General features: G+C 39.5%; 1 protein-coding gene across 8 annotated transcripts in view; it reads right to left on the bottom strand.

Annotated features, from left to right (window-relative positions):
• TRIP12 (thyroid hormone receptor interactor 12) overlaps positions 1 to 23,004 on the bottom strand; it is a 154,623-nt gene that overhangs the window by 7,277 nt on the left and 124,342 nt on the right. For all 8 annotated transcript variants that reach the window (XM_010837012.1, XM_010837015.1, XM_010837013.1 and 5 more), the window contains 13 exons: positions 22,511 to 22,662; positions 20,875 to 21,047; positions 20,330 to 20,403; positions 20,048 to 20,247; positions 19,312 to 19,439; positions 17,938 to 18,089; positions 17,115 to 17,257; positions 15,616 to 15,772; positions 11,485 to 11,583; positions 5,994 to 6,108; positions 5,548 to 5,702; positions 4,344 to 4,508; positions 877 to 1,041 (listed from right to left, as the gene is read on the bottom strand). In XM_010837012.1, the coding sequence (XP_010835314.1) occupies positions 877 to 1,041; positions 4,344 to 4,508; positions 5,548 to 5,702; positions 5,994 to 6,108; positions 11,485 to 11,583; positions 15,616 to 15,772; positions 17,115 to 17,257; positions 17,938 to 18,089; positions 19,312 to 19,439; positions 20,048 to 20,247; positions 20,330 to 20,403; positions 20,875 to 21,047; positions 22,511 to 22,662 (1,878 nt within the window). The remainder of the gene's footprint in view (positions 1 to 876; positions 1,042 to 4,343; positions 4,509 to 5,547; positions 5,703 to 5,993; positions 6,109 to 11,484; positions 11,584 to 15,615; positions 15,773 to 17,114; positions 17,258 to 17,937; positions 18,090 to 19,311; positions 19,440 to 20,047; positions 20,248 to 20,329; positions 20,404 to 20,874; positions 21,048 to 22,510; positions 22,663 to 23,004) is intronic.

Raw genomic sequence — 23,004 nt, 5'->3', positions numbered from 1 at the left:
AAAAAAATTCCAAGGTCTTTAGAATATGTTCCAGAAAACTGTGTAACAGATAGGTGAGGTCAACTTCTGATTCAGGGTCTGGCCAGTAAGAAAATGTAAAAAATGCCACATGCATTTATATTTAGTGTGTTTTAAATTTTTATTTATATAATATCCCTGTGAGTTACAAATTACCTTATCAGATGAAAAACAGATGAAACTTCCCAGGAGGATGAAATGTTATTGAGAATTAAAGATAACATTTCAAGAGTCACAATTAATTTTGGAAAAGTCTGGTCTCAGATCTGTAGGTGGCTTTCTAGAATCCAATGCTCTTTCCATTCAATGTCAGGAATAAAACAAAAGAAACTTTTCCAAAAGTAGTGATGATAAAGACATATAGACTGCAATCCAAAATATAATTTGGATCAGTACAAAATTGTTTTTCCTTAATAAATAGGGTCAAGGATGGTGAGAGGGCAAACAAACATAAACGTCTCTACACAGGTATGGAGAACATCAAAGGCAATGAGGTCAAGTTAAGTGGCTTGAGGAGAGACAACACAAGGGATGTTCCTTTTCACTCATGTTTTTCTTAAACTAAGAAAATATGATGTTATTATATGGCATTCAAGCTTGAAGGCAGAGAGTTCACAGCTATACATGAGGCACTGTGAAATACCTGACAATGTCTCAAGTGCAAACCAAAGTTAAGGCCTGAAAAAAGGGACTTCATGTAGTCACCCCAGGCATTGAAGGTCTCAAACCAGTCCTTGCAGCAGCTCCCAGACACGCACCTGTGCTCCCTGGATCACCCACCCTCCCCCTCATAGCAGTCGGCCCCACCCCACGTGACCACCGCTGGCCTTCTCTCCAGGGGATGTGGCCAGTACGCACTCTTAGATACTCCTCCAAATTGTGGATGGTGACCGGTATATCCTTTCCTCCTTTCTTTAGTTCAATGTTAGGAAACCCTGGCAGAGTGAAATCCAATCCCAGATCCTCCACGGAGCAGCCGTTCATAGTCAGGGTTTCTAATGCATATTGGAGACTCTCTTTGGTCTAAAAAAAGTGGGGGAGGGTGTTTGTCACAAATAATAATTCACTCATTTATGTTTGTGTTTATAAAATAAAAGGCTAATAAACTTCATAAGTTTCTTTAGCTCTTAGGCTGTTCTTTGTTATAATTTACACAAAGTCACTGAGATCACATAGGAAATAAACATAAACACTTCAAAATCCAACTATTTTTATATAAGAAAACAAGACCGAGTGTTCCTTCAAAATGAGATGTTTGCTACTCAGTTTGACCATACTCAGATTTCACAGATCATAACAGATAGCACCACTGGCTCAATGACATGAGTTTGAGTCAACTCCGGGAGCTGGCAATGGACAGGGAGGCCTGGCGTGCTGCAGTCCATGGGATCGCAAGGAGTTGGACACGACTGAGCGACTGAACTGAACTGAATTGTCTGCATAATGGTTGATTTAAGAGTGCAGGCTCTAAAGCCAGACAAACTTTTCACAAATTTTCAGCTAATCTTAATGAATTCAAGGGGGAAAAAAAAAAGTCACTCAGTCGTATTCGATTTTCTGGGACCCCATGTACTGTTTGTTGCCTGCCAGGCTCCTCTGTCTATGGAATTCTCCAGGCAAGAATACTGGAGTGCTAATTCCAATATATGTACGTAGCAAATAATAAGTAATACAACACAGCTAGGAAATTGCAAATACAAATAATGTACTTTCTAGTCAAAGTAGTTAACTTGTTTTCCCTGCAAGCTCAAATCTAAAGAACATTCAGAGATCCTTCATTCGATTACTGCAGGCCCAGCATTAACAACTCTGTATTCATACAGCAACACTGCGATGAAAACGGTTTCAATGAATTCCTAAGAAAAGTCAAGTCCCACTCTAAAGAGAGATGCATGTTAACAGCAGTTTGTATTACTCACTTTTTAAAAATGCTTAAGATTTTGAAGGCCTTAAATAAAATATTATTTCTGAATCAAAGACCAACACACACACACAACTGCAAATTCTCTTTGAAAATAAGATGTCAGGAGAAAGAAAAAGAAGTACAAGACAAAGAAGGTAAATGACTTTCTGAATTAAAGATGCCCCTGGGTATGAAATTCATAGCAGTTAGACAGTCAAGATACAGAAAAGTAATCATTTAACAACAATAAAAAAGACTAGCAAGTTCTGGTTAACAGTCACTTTTTAAAAGAGGAAACGGAAAGCCGCTTAGGATTCCAGATAATTCAAAACACAGAGCTGGGGCGGGGCAGAGTTATTTAACATTAAGGTAAAATACTTTGTTGAGAATGTTTGCTTCTCTGCAAAAACACATGCTTAAGTCTCTCTCAGTTTGGGTACATCATTTCATGACACACAAGGAAGGTTTTCCATTTTTCATTTGAAATGCTTGTCAGCAAAAGGACTTAATAAAAACTCTTCATTTTAATGTTCTCCCACTGGAAAGCTCTCAACAACGCTATTATTGATAGGAATCTGGAATATACAGAATGTCCTTGAGATGTTTAAAAGGGATTAGCCATTTTACATATTACATATTAAATTAAGAGTTACGCTTTAGCCCATTTTCCACGTATTTTTCTAGAATTTAAATTACCAAGTGGACGCTCAGCTTGGACACCTTGTTCCATCTGTATGCTTTATAAATAAGGAGGTAATACATTTAAGAATACCACCAGTCTTCAAGTTCTGGTTGAAGTTTTCTGGAATGTGGTTCTTTTGCTATGCGTCTTACACTTTTAAATTGGTAACATCAGAATAATAAACATTAGAAGAACAAATCTCAAAAGATCTGAGGAAGAGAATGCAGCAGACTACACAGGAGACAAGGATACATAAGAGAGCTTGTAAAAGCTCTAAGACCATGGCCTCCAGAGCAGAGAGCCTGGGTTTGAAGTCCAGCTCTCAGGTATTTCAGCTAAGTGACCTTGGGTAGGCAACTCAAACCATCTGCCTTGGGTTTATCATGTGTAAGTGTGTAAATGTGTAAAGTAGGGATAACAAAAACATGTGTATTTCACAGGGGATTAAATGAATTAATACATGAAAGGCTCTTGGAAGAGGGTCATGAATTGTACTTTACTGGTGGGCGGAGAGGTTTGAGGAGGGGTGGTTTGTGGTGGTACTGCATTATTTACCTAAGAGATGATCTTGAATAAGATTATAGTAGTTTAAATTTTACAAAGTTGGTAAGCATAAGCCTAACTGGTGCTAAAAATCCTAAAACAACAGATTTTATATAGAAAAGATGGATCTGGCTTCTTTAAAAATGAATTTCTCTTAATAAATGTTTATCCAAAAATTACCATTAATAATTATCAATAAATATGGGAGAGAAAATTCTTACAAATCATCTTCTTTCTTGACAAAAAGGTACTCTAAAAGCCCCATCTCCAATAAGCTCCTGAAACATAATGTTTTTACCTAGCTATAGAATCTTAATTCTTTATTTTTATTTTATGCAGTTTACAAAATATATGAGTTGATTTATCACTGGTCCATGTTACTTGCCCCAATATAAAGACATCTGACTCTATGCTGCTTCTCAAAAAATAAAATTTTGTCTTCTTCCGATGTCAGATACAGAACCCTACTCTCAGACTGAATCAAATTATTTAATTTTGTTAATATATGAAGAATATACATTAATGATATAAAGATCAAGATTATTCATGAGATCTAACAGAGAAATCTCAACAGAAATAGTAACACCACCATGACCTTTAAAAATACCTTCCTGAGATTTCTCTAGAAACAAATGCGTTGTTCCTAAATTAAGCCATCTTTTCAGAAAATCAATCTGCTGTCCTGAGAATAGCTTTATTGATTTAAATGCTTACTGAAAGAATTCAATATGACAGAGTATCTGCCTGGATACACAGTGAAGTCGCTCAGTCATGTACGACTCTTTGAGACCCCATGGACTGTAGCCTACCAGGCTTCTCAGTCCATGGGATTTTCCAGGCAAGAGTACTGGAGTGGGTTGCTATTTCCTTCTCCAGGGGATCTTCCCGACCCAGGAATCAAACCTGGGTCTCCCGCATTGTAGGCAGACGCTTTACCCTCTGAGCCACCAGGGAAGCCCTGGGCCCGAATACATAATGTCCACCTAAAATGTAATAAACAAGCCCTATGGTTTTAGTTAGGGTGTATTTTATTTGCTGGTCAAGTTGCTTACTCATCATCTGGTGTTATTACAGGCCATCTTACCCACTGTAAAATCATGTTTCAGCTGTTATAATAACAATTAAACTCTTCCAATATAAAATAATAACCAGGTCAAACAGAAATCACTTAACACAGACCCCATCTTCTAAGCCTACCTGGGATTTATCTTGTTCAAGTCTTTTCTTCTGTCTGACGATGTCTTCGAGGTGATACACTGACCTGGCTACAACTGGGTCAATGTCAAACAAATCGTGTGACGTCAGCGAAGTTTCTTGCCGGAGCATCCATTTATAAAAAGGTAAGCCCAGGGGAAGGTCCACCTAAAAGAGAAGATGCAAATGCTGTAGTCACATTAAGCTTCTAACAGTGCCTCCATGGGAGAAGGCGATGGCACCCCACTCCAGTACTCTTGCCTGGAAAATCCCATGGATGGAGGAGCCTGGTAGGCTGCACTCCATGAGGTCTCTAAGAGTTGGACACGACTGAGCAACTTCACTTTGACTTTTCACTTTCATGCATCGGAGAAGGAAATGGCAACCCACTCCAGTATTCTTGCCTGGAGAATCCCAGGGATGGGGGAGCCTGGTGGGCTGCCGTCTATGGGGTCGCACAGAGTCGGACACGACTGAAGCAACTTAGCAGCAGCAGCAGCGCCTCCATTCTTTAAATGACACTCCAAGAAGTCATTTTAAAAGGTGAAGTAATCCCCGGGGGGCGGGGGTGAAGACGACAAATTTAAAAACTGTTTCTCTTATTACATAAAACTGTCCCCATTTAAACTCAATCTGGGGCCCTGACAGTGAAAAAAAAACTGAATACTAAAGATTTCTATTTAAACACTGACCCTAAAAAGGAAGCGTTCAACGATGGACGTATATTCTCCATAAGGACCTCAACACCAAGAGATGTTCAGAGGCAGCTTACTCTATTTTGGACCAAGTGAACATAATTCTACTTTAGCCTGTATTACCGCACATTCAGAAACAAGAATTTTAAAAGAAACAATTAGTTGTAATTAAAATGAAACTTCAAAAATAATTAACAGCTCATTTTTTTCAACCAGGATCCCCCAGAGATCAAGCCACCCTTGATTCTCTGAACCTCTGCTACCACAGAAGTGGTCCACAGACTGGCATCTGGGTATCACCTGGATGCTGGTAAGGAAATGTGGAAACCTAGGCCTGACCCATGAGCTGCTGAACCAAAACTGGATTTTCAAAGAAATTCTCCAAGCAATTCATGTGCACATTAACATTTGTGAAAGCGCTCTCTTAAAATACAGCATTAAGTGTAGGGGATTAAGGGACTGGTATAGAACAGAAGTATAACAGAACTGAAGAAAAACAACTCTAAACTTACCAATCTGAAATCCATGATAGCCTTGGCCATTAGTTTTCCTAAGAAGCGAAACTTCATTTTAACCTTTGCGATATGAGCTGGCTTAGCTGTCCTACCAAAGGGAAGTGCAAACAGGCCTTGGAGGTTTTGAATATACTTGGTCCCTTCTTGGCTTCCTATAAAACGAGTAAATCATCAAACTTTAGGTGTCATTTCACAAAATAAGGCAAAACCCGGTAATTAAGAACATTTAAGAAATTCAGTATTCTCAGGATCAGTCAGTAGATCACAGAATGAAGTCCTCTGGAGATGGAAGGGCCTCTCTTGTTGGATAAATGAGAAAACAAAGGTGAAAAGAAATGTCAGAGGTCCTGGCCCGCCACTGTAAGCTAAACATATATCATGAATTGTTATGGGCCCTTTCCCTGATAATGACAAACCGACACACTCACAAATGAGTTATTTACCTTTTGGATTGCTAAGAGTTACTTCTTCCCCTCTCCAGAGACCCAAGTCAGCTCTCTGCAGTTCCTGAGATACAAGTGCATAAAACTCCAGTGTAGGCCCAAGACCTGTGCCAACCTACAGAGGAAAAAAAGCAGGACAAGGGAAAGTTTACAATCTGTGCTGTCCCCTTTTTTAACCTGCTGACCTTTTGGCAAAGTCGATACTAATAGCAATTGTTTATCAGGATATATTCAAGCCTACCCCCCAAACTGTTGTCTTCCCTCAGTCCTGGTCACCTAGATGGAGAGCCCTTTATCACTTCCCACTCCTTGTGGCCCCAACATTTAAATTGTATGGTTTAAGTTCGTACACTGACAAGTTTAGTCTTGTAGCCTCATGCCCTGGCCTCAGGGATAGATGGCAGTGTCTCGAAGGGATCCCCTTCCCTTCTCTCTTTGTGAACTGTTCCCCTGGTCCAAGAACAGTTTCCATGTCCACTCTGCAGCAGAAGCCTCTGTAGCTTTCCAGTTACTCTGCTCCTTTTTCAGAACTTACATTCTGGCTGCAAAAGGACTCATCACCTTACACTGCCATGATTTCACTCTATGCTAATGGCGTACCTCACCTGGGTTAACTTTAGTTCACCTTGTATCCTTTATAGTGCCTGGGAACATATTAGCCATTTAACAGAGGTTGCTGAATAAAATACACATAAAAACATGAAGGTCTGAACCCACATCAGCACCCACAGGGCTAACTCAGAGTGTGTTGGTGCTGCTTCAGATCCGGGGTGCCCTGGAGTCTCCCAAGAGCCGGGATACATACATGGGAGTGGCATGCCTTGGAGAGTCTGATTTGGGAGGTCTGATTTACAGCCTGGGCACTGATATTTTTAAACAAGCTCCAAAGGGGGAGCACTGAGTAAAAACCCCTGCTCCATGAGACACATGATCCTGGCAGTCATCATTAACTTTCATGTCCTATGTGCTCACACCATAAATCAGATATGCAACTAATGACAAGTTAATACCATAATTTATAAGCTTATTCTGTTTATAAGCTTATTCTAACCACAGTCCTGTTAGGAAGGTTCTATTTCACTTACTGATTACTAGTAAATAATGGGCATTATCGTACCATTAATATGGTTACTTTTTTAAAGGCACCCCCACTAGCTTAGATCTAGTCCACTGAGTAAGTGTAACTTTCTAAACAGCTACCTGCTTGGACCTGGCAATGCTTCCTGCCCCAGCTCACATCAGTCAGTACATAGTTTTAACTGCTATCAGCATTTACCTCCTGTTGCAACCAAAGCCTTGGAGCCATCCATGGCTCTTTCCCTTCTTGCATCCCATGTAACAACCCTCCATTAAACACTGGAAGCCCCATCTTCAAAATCTGTGCTAAACTGGTAACCAAAGGATCTCTCATCTAGCCCAGTGCTGGAGCCTGCTAAGTGGTCTCTTGCGTCTCTACACCTCACATCCTACTCGAACAGCTCGAGAGTGATCCTCATACAGCCCAAGTTCACGTCATTCCTCCATGCCCTCCAAAGGCTCCCCATATCTCATTCAAGCAGAAGCTCAGATTCTGAGCTCGGCCTGCACGTCCTGTGTGACCCCTTGACACCTTCTAGCTAGCGTCATCCTTCAGGAGGACAAGAATTCTGCCTCAGGGCTTTTTGCTTCACTTTTCTTTTGCTAAGAGAGAGTCTTTCCCCTAGATAGTAATGCTTGTGGTGGTTTAGTTTCTAACTTGTGTCTGACTCTTCTGACCCCAAGGACTGTAGCCCACAAGGTTCTTCTGTCCATGGGATTTTCCAGACAAGACTATTGGAGTGGGTTGCCATTTCCTTCTCCAGGGAATCTTGCCAAAGCAGGGATCAAACCCTTATCTCCTGCACTGCATGTGAATTCTTCATACCTCTAAGCCACCAGGGAAGTAACAGTACTGGCTGTTGCTCAAGTGTCAACTTACACCATCCTACCCCCGCCCCCATCATGCTCTTATTTTGCTTTAGTTTTCTTCAGCACACATCCTAACATATATATGTGCCCATGAGTGAGTGAGTGTGTACTGGCCTTCCCAAACTAAAAGCTCTGTGACAGTAAGGACTTTGTCTCTTTTGTCAGCTCTGGAGAAAGGTGGGAAAAGGCAGCAAAGAAAAAAACTGCATTAACACCTGGCGTCCACCAGATGGTGCTTTAAAGCAATTATCCCTATCTCCTTTCAGCATAATTACCTCAGGCTAAACAGAAATCATAGATCAAAGCAGCCTATTTTCTTCATCCCAATATTGTTATTTCTAACAGGAAAACAGACTCAACTTAAAATATTAAATGACATGGGAATCACTGCATCCACCTTCATTCTAGCAAGTCTCTGCGAGAGAGGAAGGACCAGGGCACAGCTGCTCTGACAAGTCACCCTCCACTGGGTGACCAACAACCCTCCAGACCAACCGAACCTTTTCAGGGATTTTCATCCTACCCAGCCGCTTCTTAAAAAAAAAAAAAAAAAGCAGATATTCTGGTTTTGCATAATCAGTTTTTAAAGGAATGTGGAGGTACAAAACTTGCCAATCTCAAAATGTTTCTTTGGCATGTGGATCACTTACAGCGGAGAACAATCAAGGCCCAAAAGACGGAGAAGAAACTTTGACTCACTCACTAACTGCCTAGAAGAATTAGACAAAGGGCCTGTCCCCAGAATAGAGCTATCACCAGTGGCATCTGCAAAGAATACAGGCCAGAGACGGCCAGGGACAGTTTGGGGGGTGGGGCGGCGGGGGACAGAGCTTTGAGAGCAGAGTCCACTCTTGGGTCCCATTGTCGCTGCCTGGCCCAGCAAATATTTATTTACGAAACATCTGCTCCATGTGAATTGCCTTCCTCTCCTTTGAAGTCTGAAACCACTACCCCCACATCCTCTTTGTCTTTGGGCTAAAGGTGGTATTTAAGATGAGAACTTTGACCATTTTGATGAGTTAAGAGTCTGTTTCATTTTTTCCTGTAATCTGTCCCATGCCAATTTTGTAGACCAACCAGAAGAATCTAGAAGGGTAGAGGAAAATGTCTTCCTCTCCAACGGGCAGGAAAAACATAAAGGTCTAAAAACAAACACTGAAAAACAAAAACAGTTTGACAACTCTCTTATTTGAAATTTTCAAAGTCTTTTTCTTTCCAAAATTAAAGCTTATATACTGCTGCTAAGTCACTTCAGTCGTGTCAGACTCTGTGCGACCCCATAGACGGCAGCCCACCAGGCTCCCCCATCCCTGGGATTCTCCAGGCAAGAACACTGGAGTGGGTTGCTACTTCCTTCTCCAGTGCATGAAAGTGAAAAGTGAAAGTGAAGTCGCTCAGTCGTGTCCGACTCTTAGCGACCCCATGGACTGCAGCCCACCAGGCTCCTCCGTCCATGGGATTTTCCAGGCAAGAGTACTGGAGTGGGGTGCCATTGCCTTCTCCAGCTTATATACTAACATATATTAATACCATGTGACAGATAATGTGCTTTTTATATTTTAGCTCATTTAATCATTTTAACAACATAATGGGGTAGGTACATTTATTGTGCCCTTTGCTGGGTTATCACTGGGGAGTTTACATAACTTGCCCAACTTCATATAGTCAGTAAGTGGCAGCACCAGACTTGCCAGTCTAGGCTCCTAACCTTTCACTGTTGGGGCGGCTGGGTCACCTGTAGCTTCAAATCCTGGGCTTGGGTGGTTTGCTGAGCCCAGAGACTGGCTTAGTTCCTCCCTGGCTTACCAGTCATCTCTATTTGATAATGGAGCCCATTTCGTTCTGACATTTTAGATCAAGTTTCTTCTAGAGCTAGTGAGAAAGACTTCCTAACAGCCACCAGCTGACTTAAACGGTTGAATATGACTTATAACCTGAGGCCCTGGGCACATATGAAGCCAGCACCTCTCCCAACTCCTCTTTCCCAACAAAGCCAGCTCACGGACTCTTTGCTTCCAGAATCATCAGGTGAGACTCATTAATGAAAATCATAAAATTATGATTTCTCTATCAGTAATTCAATCCTGTCCCCTGGAATAATCAGTGTGATGCTATTCTGAACCTGTTTAGGACTCATGTAAGATGCAACCTGAAGAGAGGCATTAAGGATGAGAGAGAAAGGACACTCATGCCTGGTGAGAGGAAAATACGGAGTTAAAAAACATAGACAAGGCATGTTTAAATAACCAAGCAGACCAAGCTGACTAGGGCAAAGATCTTACAGTTTTATAAATAAGAAATCTGGGTTTGTAAACACATAAGTACTGTATCTCTTCAGCCTGGCAGATTACAGTTTGTGGGGTTGCAGAGAGTTGGACACGACTGAGTGACTGAGTAAGCTAGCAATCAGTATAATGGAACATTATATGTTATGTTTATGAGTTTTAGAAATCTAAAGACTTAAGTTTTGTCCTAAAGAAAAAAAAATTAAGGGAAAGAGAAAGGAAAGCATCCTCAGGAGACTTAATACTTCTGGGTCAAAGTAGACAGAAAATCATTATTTCTGTCAAAATCTGATTATTTCTGTCAAAATCAGTGAGCCTCTGGTGCACTGGCCTGGCTGTTTAAAAACATCTCAAAAGAAACAAAAGACAAAGATTAGAAAGAAAAGTTGTCTTTTTTCATTGATGACATGACGGTCTCCAACATGGATCAGTTAACTACAGCTCACACCTACTGCCTGCTTTGTACAGTCTGTAAACTAAGAACGAGTTTACAATAATAAAAATTCTTGAACAATATCTCATCATGTGTAAAAATTACATGACTTCAAATTTCAGTGACCACAAATAAAGTTTCACTGACACAAGGCCACGCTTGTTTCATGTCTGCATTGTGCAGGGCCATGTTCACGCTACCAAGGCAGAGCTGAGGTGTTCTGATGAAGATCCAAGGGCCCACAAGTCTGAAATATTTATTTTCTTGCTCTTTATAGAGAAGTTGCCCAAGCCCTGTATCTACAATCCTCCCAAATGATCAATTTAGAAATTTCTAGAACCAATAAGTTTATCAAGGTCACAGGAAACAAAGTCAAGGTGAATAAAGGCTGGGGACTGACTGTAAAATGGTCGAAAAGACCTTTTTGTGGTGATGGGATTTTATTCTTTATCTTGATGTGGTAGTGGTTATAGACCGCATACATCTATCAATTTTCAGAACTGTGTAACTTAATGATAAAAGAGTGAATTTATATGAGTTGTAGCTCAGTAAACAGTAGTTGGAAGATTTTGAAAGTTATATTTAAAATCTTTCACTTTATCAACCTAAACAAACACTTGCTTTTTTGCCAGGGGAAAAAACCCCAGTCTTTCATTATACAATGTAACCTCAAAAAATGGAGAACTTGGAACAAATCACTGAAGGGAAAACAGACTAAATCTCAGGTTCTGAGATAAATTTCCCAATCATCTTTTAGAACTTCACAGGACCAAGAAACTCCAGTGCCATCTTGTCAAAGCACAAGTCAACAGCCTCCTAAGCTCACCTCATTTTCATACTGGATTTCTAACATGGCCCGTGAGCTGCCAAGATCCTGCATCACAGACTCCGCTTGTTTCAGCAGCTCCTCTCTGTTCACAGTACGCTGCAAAAGCAAGTACAAATGTGAGGAGATTTTAATAAACACATGGCATTTCTCTCGGTGGGGGGGGAAGGAATCAATTGTTAAAAATTATTTCTTAAAAAAGCACACCTCAAAATGTTTAAGATACAGCTGCAGTGCTACAAACATAAACAACATCCTGCTATCGTGAAGAAATGCTGAGTGTAATTACTATCTTGAGCACATGGGATATTCAGAAAATTCAAGATGGTAAAGGAAGGATCTCTGTAACCTTCTCAAACATCAATGGAATTCAGAGCTGTGGCTCCACAAAGTCTCGCTGGGTACATTTGCTGATGATGGAGAAGTAACATGCAGGTGATAGCTGAGCAGCAGACCGCCTGGCTCTGACCTGCAGAGATCCTACAAGCACTACTGCAAACATCTACTGAGGATTCATGGCGCCAAGAAAGGTACTGACAGACTCCCAAATTCTACCATTGCTTTGTGTTTCAGAATGATAAATGATACGAACAAAGACAGGATTTAAAAAATGTTTTTCTGTTTCACTTCTCATTCCTCCCAATCCCCCCTCTTTAAGGCCATCACTAATGGCTTTCATGGAGCCATTCTGGAGACAGACATTTTTATTACAAAGACAGACTTGAATAAGACTCCTCAGCAAGAAAGAAACAGATGAACACACAAGTCCTGAGGAAAAGGCAGTGCAGTGTGGGAAGTGCAGGACAGGTCTTGGATGGAAACAGCCCAGGGCTATGTGGTTTAGAGCTATCAATGTGAGGCCAGGATTAGAAGCACAAAAAAATGAAGTCAGCAACACAAGGGCTGACTGGCTTAGACACATGAACACATCAGGGATGTGATGTATCTCTTCTGATTGAACTGATTCACCAAGGGAATGATGTGGATTTGATTAATTCTACCTACAGCATAAAGGCATCAGTTATAAAAGGGAGACAGAGTTCATAATTTAGAAAGAAAAGAAAGTCTCAATTAAAGAACACAGATGATGTTTTTCTGTTTGGAGACTAAAAGAGAAAAACAATCATAAAAATCATTATAGAAACTGAGGATGGGAGAGGACTCTTACTGGAGTAAAGAAGAATCTCAAGAGATTCTAAGACATTGACAGGAAAATATGGAGAACACATTTGGATAAGAAGAAAACCAAAGACTATGACTAAGGTAGGTCCATGAATCAAGCTCCATGTTAGATCTATGAATCAAGGCAAACTGGAAGTGGTCAAACAGGATATGTCAAGAGTGAACATCAACATTTTGGAACTGGCAAACTAAAATGGACTGGAATGACTAAATTTAACTCAGAAGACCATTACATCTATGACTGTGGGCAAGAATCCCTTAGAAGAAATGGAGTAGCCATCATGGTCAACAAAAGAGTCCGAAATGCAGTACTTGGATGTAATCTCAAAAACAAGAGAATGATCTCTGTTCGTTTCCAAGGCACACCATTCAATATCACAGTAATCCAAGTCTATGCCTCAACCAGTAATGCCGAAGAAGCTGAAGTTGAATGGTTCTATGAAGATCTACAAGACCTTCTAGAACTAACACCCAAAAAAGATGTCCTTTTCATTATAGGGGACTGGAATGCAAAAGTAGGAAGTCAAGAGATACCTGGAGTACGAAGCAGGGAAAAGGCTAACAGTGTTTTCCCAAGAGAACACACTGGTCATAACAAACACCCTCTTCCAGCAACATAGAAGACTCTACATATGTACATCACCAGATGGTCAATATGGAAATCAGACTGACTACATTCTTTGCAGCCAAAGACAGAGAAGCTCTATACAGTCAGCAAAAACAAGACTGGGAACTGACTGTGGCTAAGATCATGAACTCCTTATTACCAAATTTAGACTTAAATTGAAGAAGGTAGGGAAAACCACTAGACTATTCAGGTATGACCTAAATCAAATCCCTTACGATTATACAGCGGACATGACAAATAGATTCAAGGGATTAGATCTGATAGACAGAGTGCCTAAAGAACTATGGTCAGAGGTTCATGGCGTTGTATAGGAGGCAGCGATCAAGATCATCCACAAGCAAACGAAATGCCAAAAAGGCAAAATGGCTGTCTGAGGAGGCCTTACAAATAGCTGAGAAAAGAAAAGAGGTAAAAGGCAAAGGAGAAAAGGAAAGACATACCCATTTGAATGGAGAGTTCCAAAGAATAGCAGGGAGAGATAAGAAAGCCTTCCTCAGTGATCAATGCAAAAAAAATAGAGGAAAACAATAGAATGGGAAAGACTTGAAATCTCTTCAAGAAAATTAGAGATACCAAGGGAACAGTTCATGCAAAGATGGGCACAATAAAGGACAGAAATGGTATGGACCTAACAGAAACAGAAGATATTAAGAAGAGGTGGCAAGAATACACAGAAGAACTATGCAAAAAAGATCTTCATGATCCAGATAACCACAATGGTGTGATCAGTCACCTAGAGCCAGACATCCTGGAATACGAAGTCAAGTGGGCCTTAGGAAGCATCACTACAAACAAAGCTAGTGGAGGCAATGGAATTCCAGTTGAGCTATTTCAAATCCTAAAAGACGATGATGTGAAAGTGCTGCACTCAATATGCCAGCAAATCTGGAAAACTCAGCAGTGGCCATGGGACTGGAAAAAGTCAGTTTTCATTCCAATCCCAAAGAAAGGCAATGCCAAAGAATGTTCAAACTATGCACAGTTGCACTTGTCTCACATGCTAGCAAAGTAATGCTCAAAATTCTCCAACAGGCTTCAGCAGTACGTGAACCATGAACTTCCAGATGTTCAAGCTGGATTTAGAAAAGGCAGAGGAACCAGAGATCAAATTGACAACATCTGTTGGATCACTGACAAAACAAGAGAGTTCCAGAAAAACATCTACTTCTGCTTTATTGACTACGCCAAAGCCTTGGACTGTGTGGATCACAACAAACTGTAGAAAATGCTTCAAGCGATGGGAATACCCAACCACCTGACGTGCATCCTGAGAAATCTGTATGCCGGTCAAGAAGCAACAGTTAGAACTGGACATGGAACAACAGACTGCTTCCAAATCAAGAAAAGAGTACATCAAAGCTGTATATTGTTACCCTGCTTATTAAACTGTAGGCAGAGTACATCATGAGACATGCTGGGCTGGATGAAGCACAAGCTGGAATCAAGACTTCTGGGAGAAATATCAATAACCTCAGATATGCAGATGATACCACCCTTATGGCAGAAAGAGCCTCTTGATGAAAGTGAAAGAGGAGAGTAAAATAGCTGGCTTACAGCTCAACATTCACAGGACTAAGATGATGGCATCCGGTCCCATCACTTCATGGCAAATAGATATGGAAACAGTGACAAACTATTTTGGGGGGCTCCAAAATCACTGCAGGTGGTAACTGCAGCTATGAAATTAAAAGACACTTGCTCCTTGAAAGAAAAGTTATGACCAACCTAGACAGCATATTAAAAAGCAGAGAGAGACATTACTTTGCCAACAAAGGTGTGACTAGTCAAAGCTATGGTTTTTCCAGTAGTCATGTGAGAGCTATACAAAAAGCTGAGTACTGAAGACTTGATGCTTTTGAACTGTGGTGTTAAAGAAGACTCTTGAGAGTCCCGTGGACTGCAAGGAGATCCAACCAGTCCATCCTAAAGGAAATCAGTCATGAATATTCATTGGAAGGACTGACGATAAAGCTGAAACTCCAATACTTTGGCCACCTTAAGCGAAGAACTGACTCACTGGAAAAGACCCTGATGCTGGGAAAGATTGAAGGCAGGAGGGGAAGGGGACAACAGAGGATGAGATGGTTGGATGGCATCACTGACTCAATGGACATGAGTTTGAGTAAGCTCTGGGAACTGGTGACATGACAGGGAGGCCTGGCATGCTGTAGTCCATAGTGTCACAAATAGTTGAACATGACTGAACGACTGAACTCGTCTGTAAACCAACAGGGAGAATTAGATGCATCTCACGTGTAGTTTTCCCACTATTTTAAAAGCTCAGTATGACTTAACTTTAAATACTTATGGTAGAAACTTACTTTTTTTCTGTCCAATCTAGGTGCAACTCTGCTATCTTGAGAATCAGACTGGTTGATCTCTGGGTTGGTATCAAGTAATCTTTGCATTGCTCGGTCCCGATCAAATGCAGTTACATAGAAAAGCATTTGCCGGGTATCAAAAGGGAAGAAAAATGGGCTGTAAAAAGATGTGATATAAATTTATTAACAGAATTAGAATCAGAACCCACTTAAAAATCCTATCTTAGAAACAACTTTTGATATGATACAGATTAATAATTACAATGTAATCAATAAAAATGGTCTACTCAAACTAATTTTGAATAATCTTCATAATTCTTACATGAACTTTCTAAGTGATTTAGTAATAATACATTAAGCAGCCATTCACTATGAAATCTGAAATTCAACCACTAAGATCAAGTCCATCCAAGATCATCTTAAATCTACCCAACAATCTCTTAGTAAATATGTATAACATGATTTGCTCAGTTGCTCAGTCGTGTCTGACTCTTTGCGACCCCATGGACTGTAGCCTACCAGGTTCCTCCATCCATGGGATTTTCCAGGCAAGCATACTGGAGTGGGTTGACATTTCATGATTAGGGAAGGTTAAATTTTAAAATATAATCATCACTTCACCAGCCCACCCCATTTCACCATATACACACAAATAATGGTTTTACTAAACTTATGATTTTCCTCTTAGTTTTGGCATTTGTCAAGTCACTCAAAACTGCCAAAAGGCAGCTGGTGGTTTTTAAAAAAATGAATGCTGCAGTAACATAGGCCTTGCTACCTCCTGATACACGATTTTGGAAGATCTTGACACAGAGCTGCCAAGAGCATTTCTTAGGGCTTCCCTGGTGGCTCAGAGGGTAAAGTGACTGCCTGCAATTCAGGAGACCTGGGTTTGATCCCTGGGTCAGGAAGATCCCCTGGAGAAGGAAATGGCAACCCACTTCAGTATTCTTGCCTGGAAAATCCCATGGACAGAGAAGCCTGGTAGACTACAGTCCATGGAATCGCAAAGAGTTGGACACGACTGAGTGACTTCACTTAAACATTCAGTATCCATCCTGTCCAATATGGAAATTCAGGCAAGGATGTGAAGAATGTGACTAGAAAACTCAATTTTCTTTCATTTTAATTCATCTAAATGTAAATACAGCCACATTTGGCTATGGTTACTGCATTCACCAGTGTAGTCCTATTGTCTCTGAGAATGTAGGTCTGGACCCAAAGAGGCTTGGCAAATCAACCAACTCCACCTTTGGTTTCCAATTTTATGATGGACAACAGTCGAATCTCTTTGGTCAAATATCCTTTTTTTCTTTCCTATTTCACATATAAAGACACTATCAAGTAGACCCAGGACTGGCCCCAGTTCACCCTGTCTGGCCACTAAAGTGACATAATTATGCTCAACTAAGGACTATGCTTTTGTAACAAATTATGTTGTGTTACCGACACAAATGGTAACACTCTCAAGCCCACCAGGACAAAAGTGATTGTCTTACCAGGTTTTTCCTAGTTCAGTGAGCCATGTAGGGATGTTTCCTGTCATGATTACCAAAGGATCTTGAAGCTGCCTATTTGCTTTTGCTGTCAACTTACTGTTAATAAATTCACTAGTTGGGATAATCTCCTTGCACATTGCATTCTGTTAAAAAAAAAAAAAAAAGAAAGTCTATTATGTAGTAAAACATGAGGATTATGTTTCTGTTCGTCTCCTTTATCCCCAAATACGTTCACAGAGTGCTTAGATATCCCCTGCTGGCTTCTAACATACAGCTTCCCGTTGGTATGTCCCAACCCAAACAACAATTTTTACAATGCATAGCTGAAACATCCCAAACCCCACAGGCCGCTGGCACTAGCTCAGCCATGGACACACTAGCTGATGTTTCAAGCAAGGCCAACTCCCCTTCATTCTTCCCTCCATTATTTTTATGTATTGAAGACAGCATTCAACTTTTGCCTGACCTCATATACATCTTGAATAAATGGACTTTAAGCTAAACGTACCTAAAGATTTAATTACAATAAATTAATGTTCAATTTTTACTTTGTTGCTTGATTTCACAAATTATAGCTAGAGAATAATTTATGAGTCTGCCAAGAGAACTAATCCAAGAACATGGGGTGGGGGCAGGGAGGGAGAAGCTCCGCTGACAAGTAAGTACACTGCAAGTCACTGGGCTGGGATTCCCGCTATTTGGCTGAATCACTGTTTTTCTTTCTAGTACAACAGGAAATTGATCAACCACTAGACAGAAACTATGAGATAACATGTTATGACAATACAACAGGAAAACTTCAAAAGTAGGCAGCATTACTCACATCATACAAGTAATACCAGTATCTACTGACGGCGTGTAAAACTCTTAGAAGAAGAATTACATCTAATGACGGGTCTTCAAAAGTTATATTTTCGGGTGCTGTGGGTATGAGGTAAACTTCTAAAGGATTTGATACGGATGGGCACACTCCATCTAGAGGGCAAAAGTTCAAAGTTAAGTGCTGATCAAAGTTAGAAAGTTATAGCTAATGGAACCAGCATCATCTCTTTGTGCCTAAAACAGTGACCACAAGTGATTAAGGTTTAACGCTCAGTATCTTATTAGTAAGTACTGATAGCTTAAACATTTCTTTCTCCTTATCTTATAGATAAATCATCCAGGCTTAGGAAAATTTCACTTTTCCTCCCATACAAATACACTATAGAGAAAAACTGACTCCTTTGTATTTCCTCTTTACACTAGAAAAACAGTTAACAAGAAAATGGCCATAGAGGAGTAAAGACAAAATATTTACATTCACAGTTATAGATATTTCCTGGATTTTTTAATATCCAGTTTAAAATGACCATATAAAACAAACACTAGCAAGTTTTAAGGACATGACAGAATGTGACAGTTTCAAGTAGGAGCTGAGATTCCTTTGCTGTTAGATCTCACAAATAGCAATTAAAAAAAAAGACTTAGCTGTTATCATTTACTTTTACCAAGCAAAGAAATTAAAAAGTACAACATGATCACTGCATAAAAGGGCAATTTTTTAATATTGAAAACACAGAGACAAATATCTCAAAATAAAGACCATCTTATGTTGAAAAAAAACTTAGTTCTATGAAAAACTAAATTGCTATGATCACTTATTTCTGTAGACCCGGGAAATTTCAACATCACCAGTGACTGGAAACCCCTGATAGGGAGTGGTCCCCCAGGAAAGCAGCCTATCAGTAAGGCATGGTTACCATCATATTAAAAAAGGGTGGGAAATGAGCAAAATCAGACTGGAAGGAAATACTACAAAGAAAGGTAAGTCAACTGGGAGGTGTCAACTACTTTCGGTAGTCATTTTATATCCTGGCAAAACTTTCTATTGCTTTTATAACTGTTAGATCATACTATTATAACGAGTAACAATAAAAGCTAAGGGACACCCTGCCAATGACCAGTCTCTTCTTTAGTGAATATGTTCTACTAATGAAATTTGCTTTTGATTTCATGAAAAAGTTTTTCCCAATATTCTCTGAAAATAAGGTTTCACACGGTTCAATTTAAAGCAACCAAGTGTTTGTAGTAATTTACATCTTTATAAATTATACATAAAGCTTTTACTACTAGATATAAAACACTGTTAAAACCTTGAGGGCAGGAAGTCTACTGCCCCACAGCAGTGGCAATCCACTGCCCCGTCGGCATCGCTCACCATTCCACAGCTCATCATGCTTTTTTGCATTTCTAGGGGAAGTTTTTGTTGGAGCTGTCTGGGCTCTTCCTCTTTTACCACCAACACAATCTTTATTACTTTCTTCGTCCTCTCGCACAGGTTTGTACCTAAAGTAATAGAGTGTGAAAACCAAAAGTAGATTTTAAAACTGCAAGTTATTCTTTAAGGCCAAAGTGCAAGCCACAGATACCACAGTTACCAGAACAACTCTCTGAGATCTAGCCACTCTCTCCCTAGTTGTGGATTTGGAGAAATGTCAGTGGGACTGCAAAGACCCCCCGAGACTACCATCCTAGGAGAGGCCAACTCCAAGGGCTGGTTCTGGGAAGAATCACTCTCTTTCAGTAAGTATGCAGACATTCATCAGCAACGTAGGAAACTGCACCCAAATGCGTCTAAGGGATAAAAGGTGCCAAACTTCCTACTACCTACAGGAACATCATCTTATGTTCTTTTCTGACTTATTTAAAGAATTGAAGCTACTAGAAAAGTAGAGACAAGTTATGATTATTTATTGCCCAAACACATTTTCATGTAGATTTAATGAGGAAGCTAACACACACACACACACACAAGATGGAACGCTGAAAGTGGCTTTCAATAACAAACTACAGAATTCAGAGTCCATTCTCTCGTTACGCAAGCCAGCCAGTAATAGGAATTCCAAAACACGCGAACACTGCTGATGAAAAACCAAAGACATTTTCAGACTTGCCATATCGTATGAGTTTTCGTCCAAATACCAGCTCTTCCTAGAGGATTGCTCTCGTCATCCGTGGACTCCCGTTCATCTTCAGCCTGTATACTGAACTGCCGTACTGCCTGATACACAGTCATGTTATACGGTAGCAAATGCTCTCCGATGTAAAACTGTAGCCTGTGTCTCACATTTCCGGAATTTAAGAACTGAGCAGCCTAAACAGAGCAAAAACAAAATCCTTTTAAGCTATCGGCCTCGAACTTTACACATTAAAACAGGGTGGGAATAGCACCCTACCAGAGATTCGTCTATTTCCTCATCAGAACCATCGTCATCACTGTCTTCGTCATCTTCTCTTACTCTTCCATACCCTAAGGACCCAAGAAGTCTGTTAAATTCCTGGCAATTTTGGGTGGCAAAGAAAAACCTATATATACACTTGTTAAACTAACATACTCCTAGAAAAATATGTATATTACATTTTGATCTAATCATTCCTGGAAAAACATATATATTACCCTTTGATCTACAAAGCAGAAAGATCTAAGGAAACTGTCAGGTACAAAATGTCACATCTATTACATTACATTACAAAATGTCATTTCTATTACACCAGCATAAATTAAGCCATCACCCACCCAGTCATCCAAGCAAGCAGTCAACCCCTAAAAAAATTTAACATTTCTATATACTACATATAAAGTAAGTAATGAGCACACAAGTTCCTGATGCTAGGTTTTGACAAACACAGCAATGAACAGGGAGATAATTTATATATCCCTTAATGTTAATTTCATCCCAAATGTACACATAAACACACAATATACATATATAGAAAGTACCTCTAACTACAAGGTATCTCTCAATAGCCTGCACCAAAGCCAGGGGGTCAATCTTGACAGGTCCACCCTTCCACTGCTTCACATTTGCACAGTCTGGATGTCTTTGTAACTGGCATTTTAACTGATGTGTGTTGAAAAATTTTAAAGCCTGTGATCCTCTGTTGAGAGAGAAGCTCAAGATAATTTGTGAAAAAAAGTTATTCTATTATTTTCAAAATCAGCATACATTAATTAAAATAAAAGCATGATAATACAAACTCTGCATCTTCCTGGGGCACAAAGTAACTATATAAATAGTACAGCCAGCAATTCCAAGTTACTGGAAAAGATTTATCATAAAACAGGATGTGCACACATGCATATGAGAACATTCAATCAACATTTCACCTCTGTCCCACCATGAACCTATGTGAGCAGAAATACCTCACCACTGAGAATGAATTATTTCCTCAGGGTAAAAATTCCTGAACCATTTGAGCGTGCTCATTTCTGCAATATTTTGCCATTACCTACTAAGTCCTATTTATTTAAAAACAAACAATAAACCCTCATTTTTTGCTTTCAAAGATTTCAGCTACAAAATTACTTTAAAAACTAACCTTTACATTTTACTTTGCTACAGTCTTTTGAGTGAAGCAGTTTGACAGCTACATCAGTCTACACCTGGTAATGATATTTAATTACTCATTTCTGAAAAGGTCTGGCAAGAGTAAGATACAGAGGAGTTTGAAATGCAGCTATGAGGTTTGATAAGGCATGCAAATAGGGGTATAAGAAAGAATATTCCATTATATTGATACATACATATGCAAATATACATACTTTACACAAATTCAGATAAAAATGAAAAAATGTTATGGTTTTCTCATGTATGTATTAGAAAATACCCCTTTAGCTCATAAAAATCTTCCAGGACAGTTTAATAATCAAAATTAAATACCACTCTATACATTAAGTTTCAAAGCAGGAAAAAACCTAGACAACACTGATCACTTCATTATTCAATATTGCATACCGTTTTAACTCAGTCAAAACTTTAAATATCTTTAAGACACACCAGACTATGTTTTTTAAAACCAAACTAATTTTTTAAGTTTTCCATGCTGCTAGCCATAATATTCCAGGAAACTTGTAACACTCTGTAAAAACACATCAAGGAATTTAATGTATTCTTTCTATAGTTGAGTCCAGTAAAGCTACTACATTATGGGAAAAAATAAACATTTGTTAAAACCCATTAAAACGCAAAATTATAACCACTTGGGTCACATATGAAATCACATTATTACACAGAATGTAATCATTTTGTCATCTGTCACTACAAACTTCTTGGAGAAAAGCTTTATACATTAAAGTACATCAATTTAAGGAAAACTAAGCCTAAATTTAAGGAAAACTAAGCCTATTGAGACTTGCCAACACAAGTTGGTTTCATATTTTCAAAATATCATATTTAAGATACAGGGTATGTTTTAGGAATAAAAGTTATTTGATTCACGCACTAGAATATTTAATCTCCTCAGTCCTTATAATGAGCGTTCTTTGAGCACCAAGATGTCACCAGACCTCTTGCCACTTTACCTCAACAAAAATATAAAATCCAGTGGCAAGGGCCCACCTAGGCAAGGATCCTTACCTGCCTCCTGTCCCATTTCCACTGGGAAAGTCATGCACTTTGACTGGAAATTGTTCCATCTGGCTGAGGCAGTTGTTCATTTTGTGAACTAATGCCAACAAAGGTGCATTACCCACTGGTTCTACTCGTTCAATGGGCTCTTCTCCAGGAAGCTAAAGTTATAAATAAACCAACAGGTTAAGCAAGGCCTCATGAAATAGAACACTCATTAAGAATATTTAATAGGCAGTTTTACAAAAGACTTACTCTATTGTATTTTTTTATGATGGATTTAGCTGGAACAATGGCTTCCAAATAATTTCAATAAACACAATTTTTGTATAGGCACACAATCCCGTATTCACAATTCCTAAGTCCAAAAGGCTTGAAAACACTACTCATTTGGTGGCAAAATCTGACCCAGACAGATACGTGGCTGTTTGAAGTCTTTATTTACATTTTGTAGGAATATTCATATGTTTTGTTGCAAAAATACTTAATGTGTATGGAGTACT

Source organism: Bison bison, unplaced genomic scaffold, assembly GCF_000754665.1.
Source record: "Bison bison bison isolate TAMUID 2011002044 unplaced genomic scaffold, Bison_UMD1.0 scf7180017864068, whole genome shotgun sequence".
In the NCBI taxonomy this organism is placed as follows: domain Eukaryota; kingdom Metazoa; phylum Chordata; class Mammalia; order Artiodactyla; family Bovidae; genus Bison; species Bison bison.
This window is presented reverse-complemented; position numbering and strand designations above follow the sequence as displayed.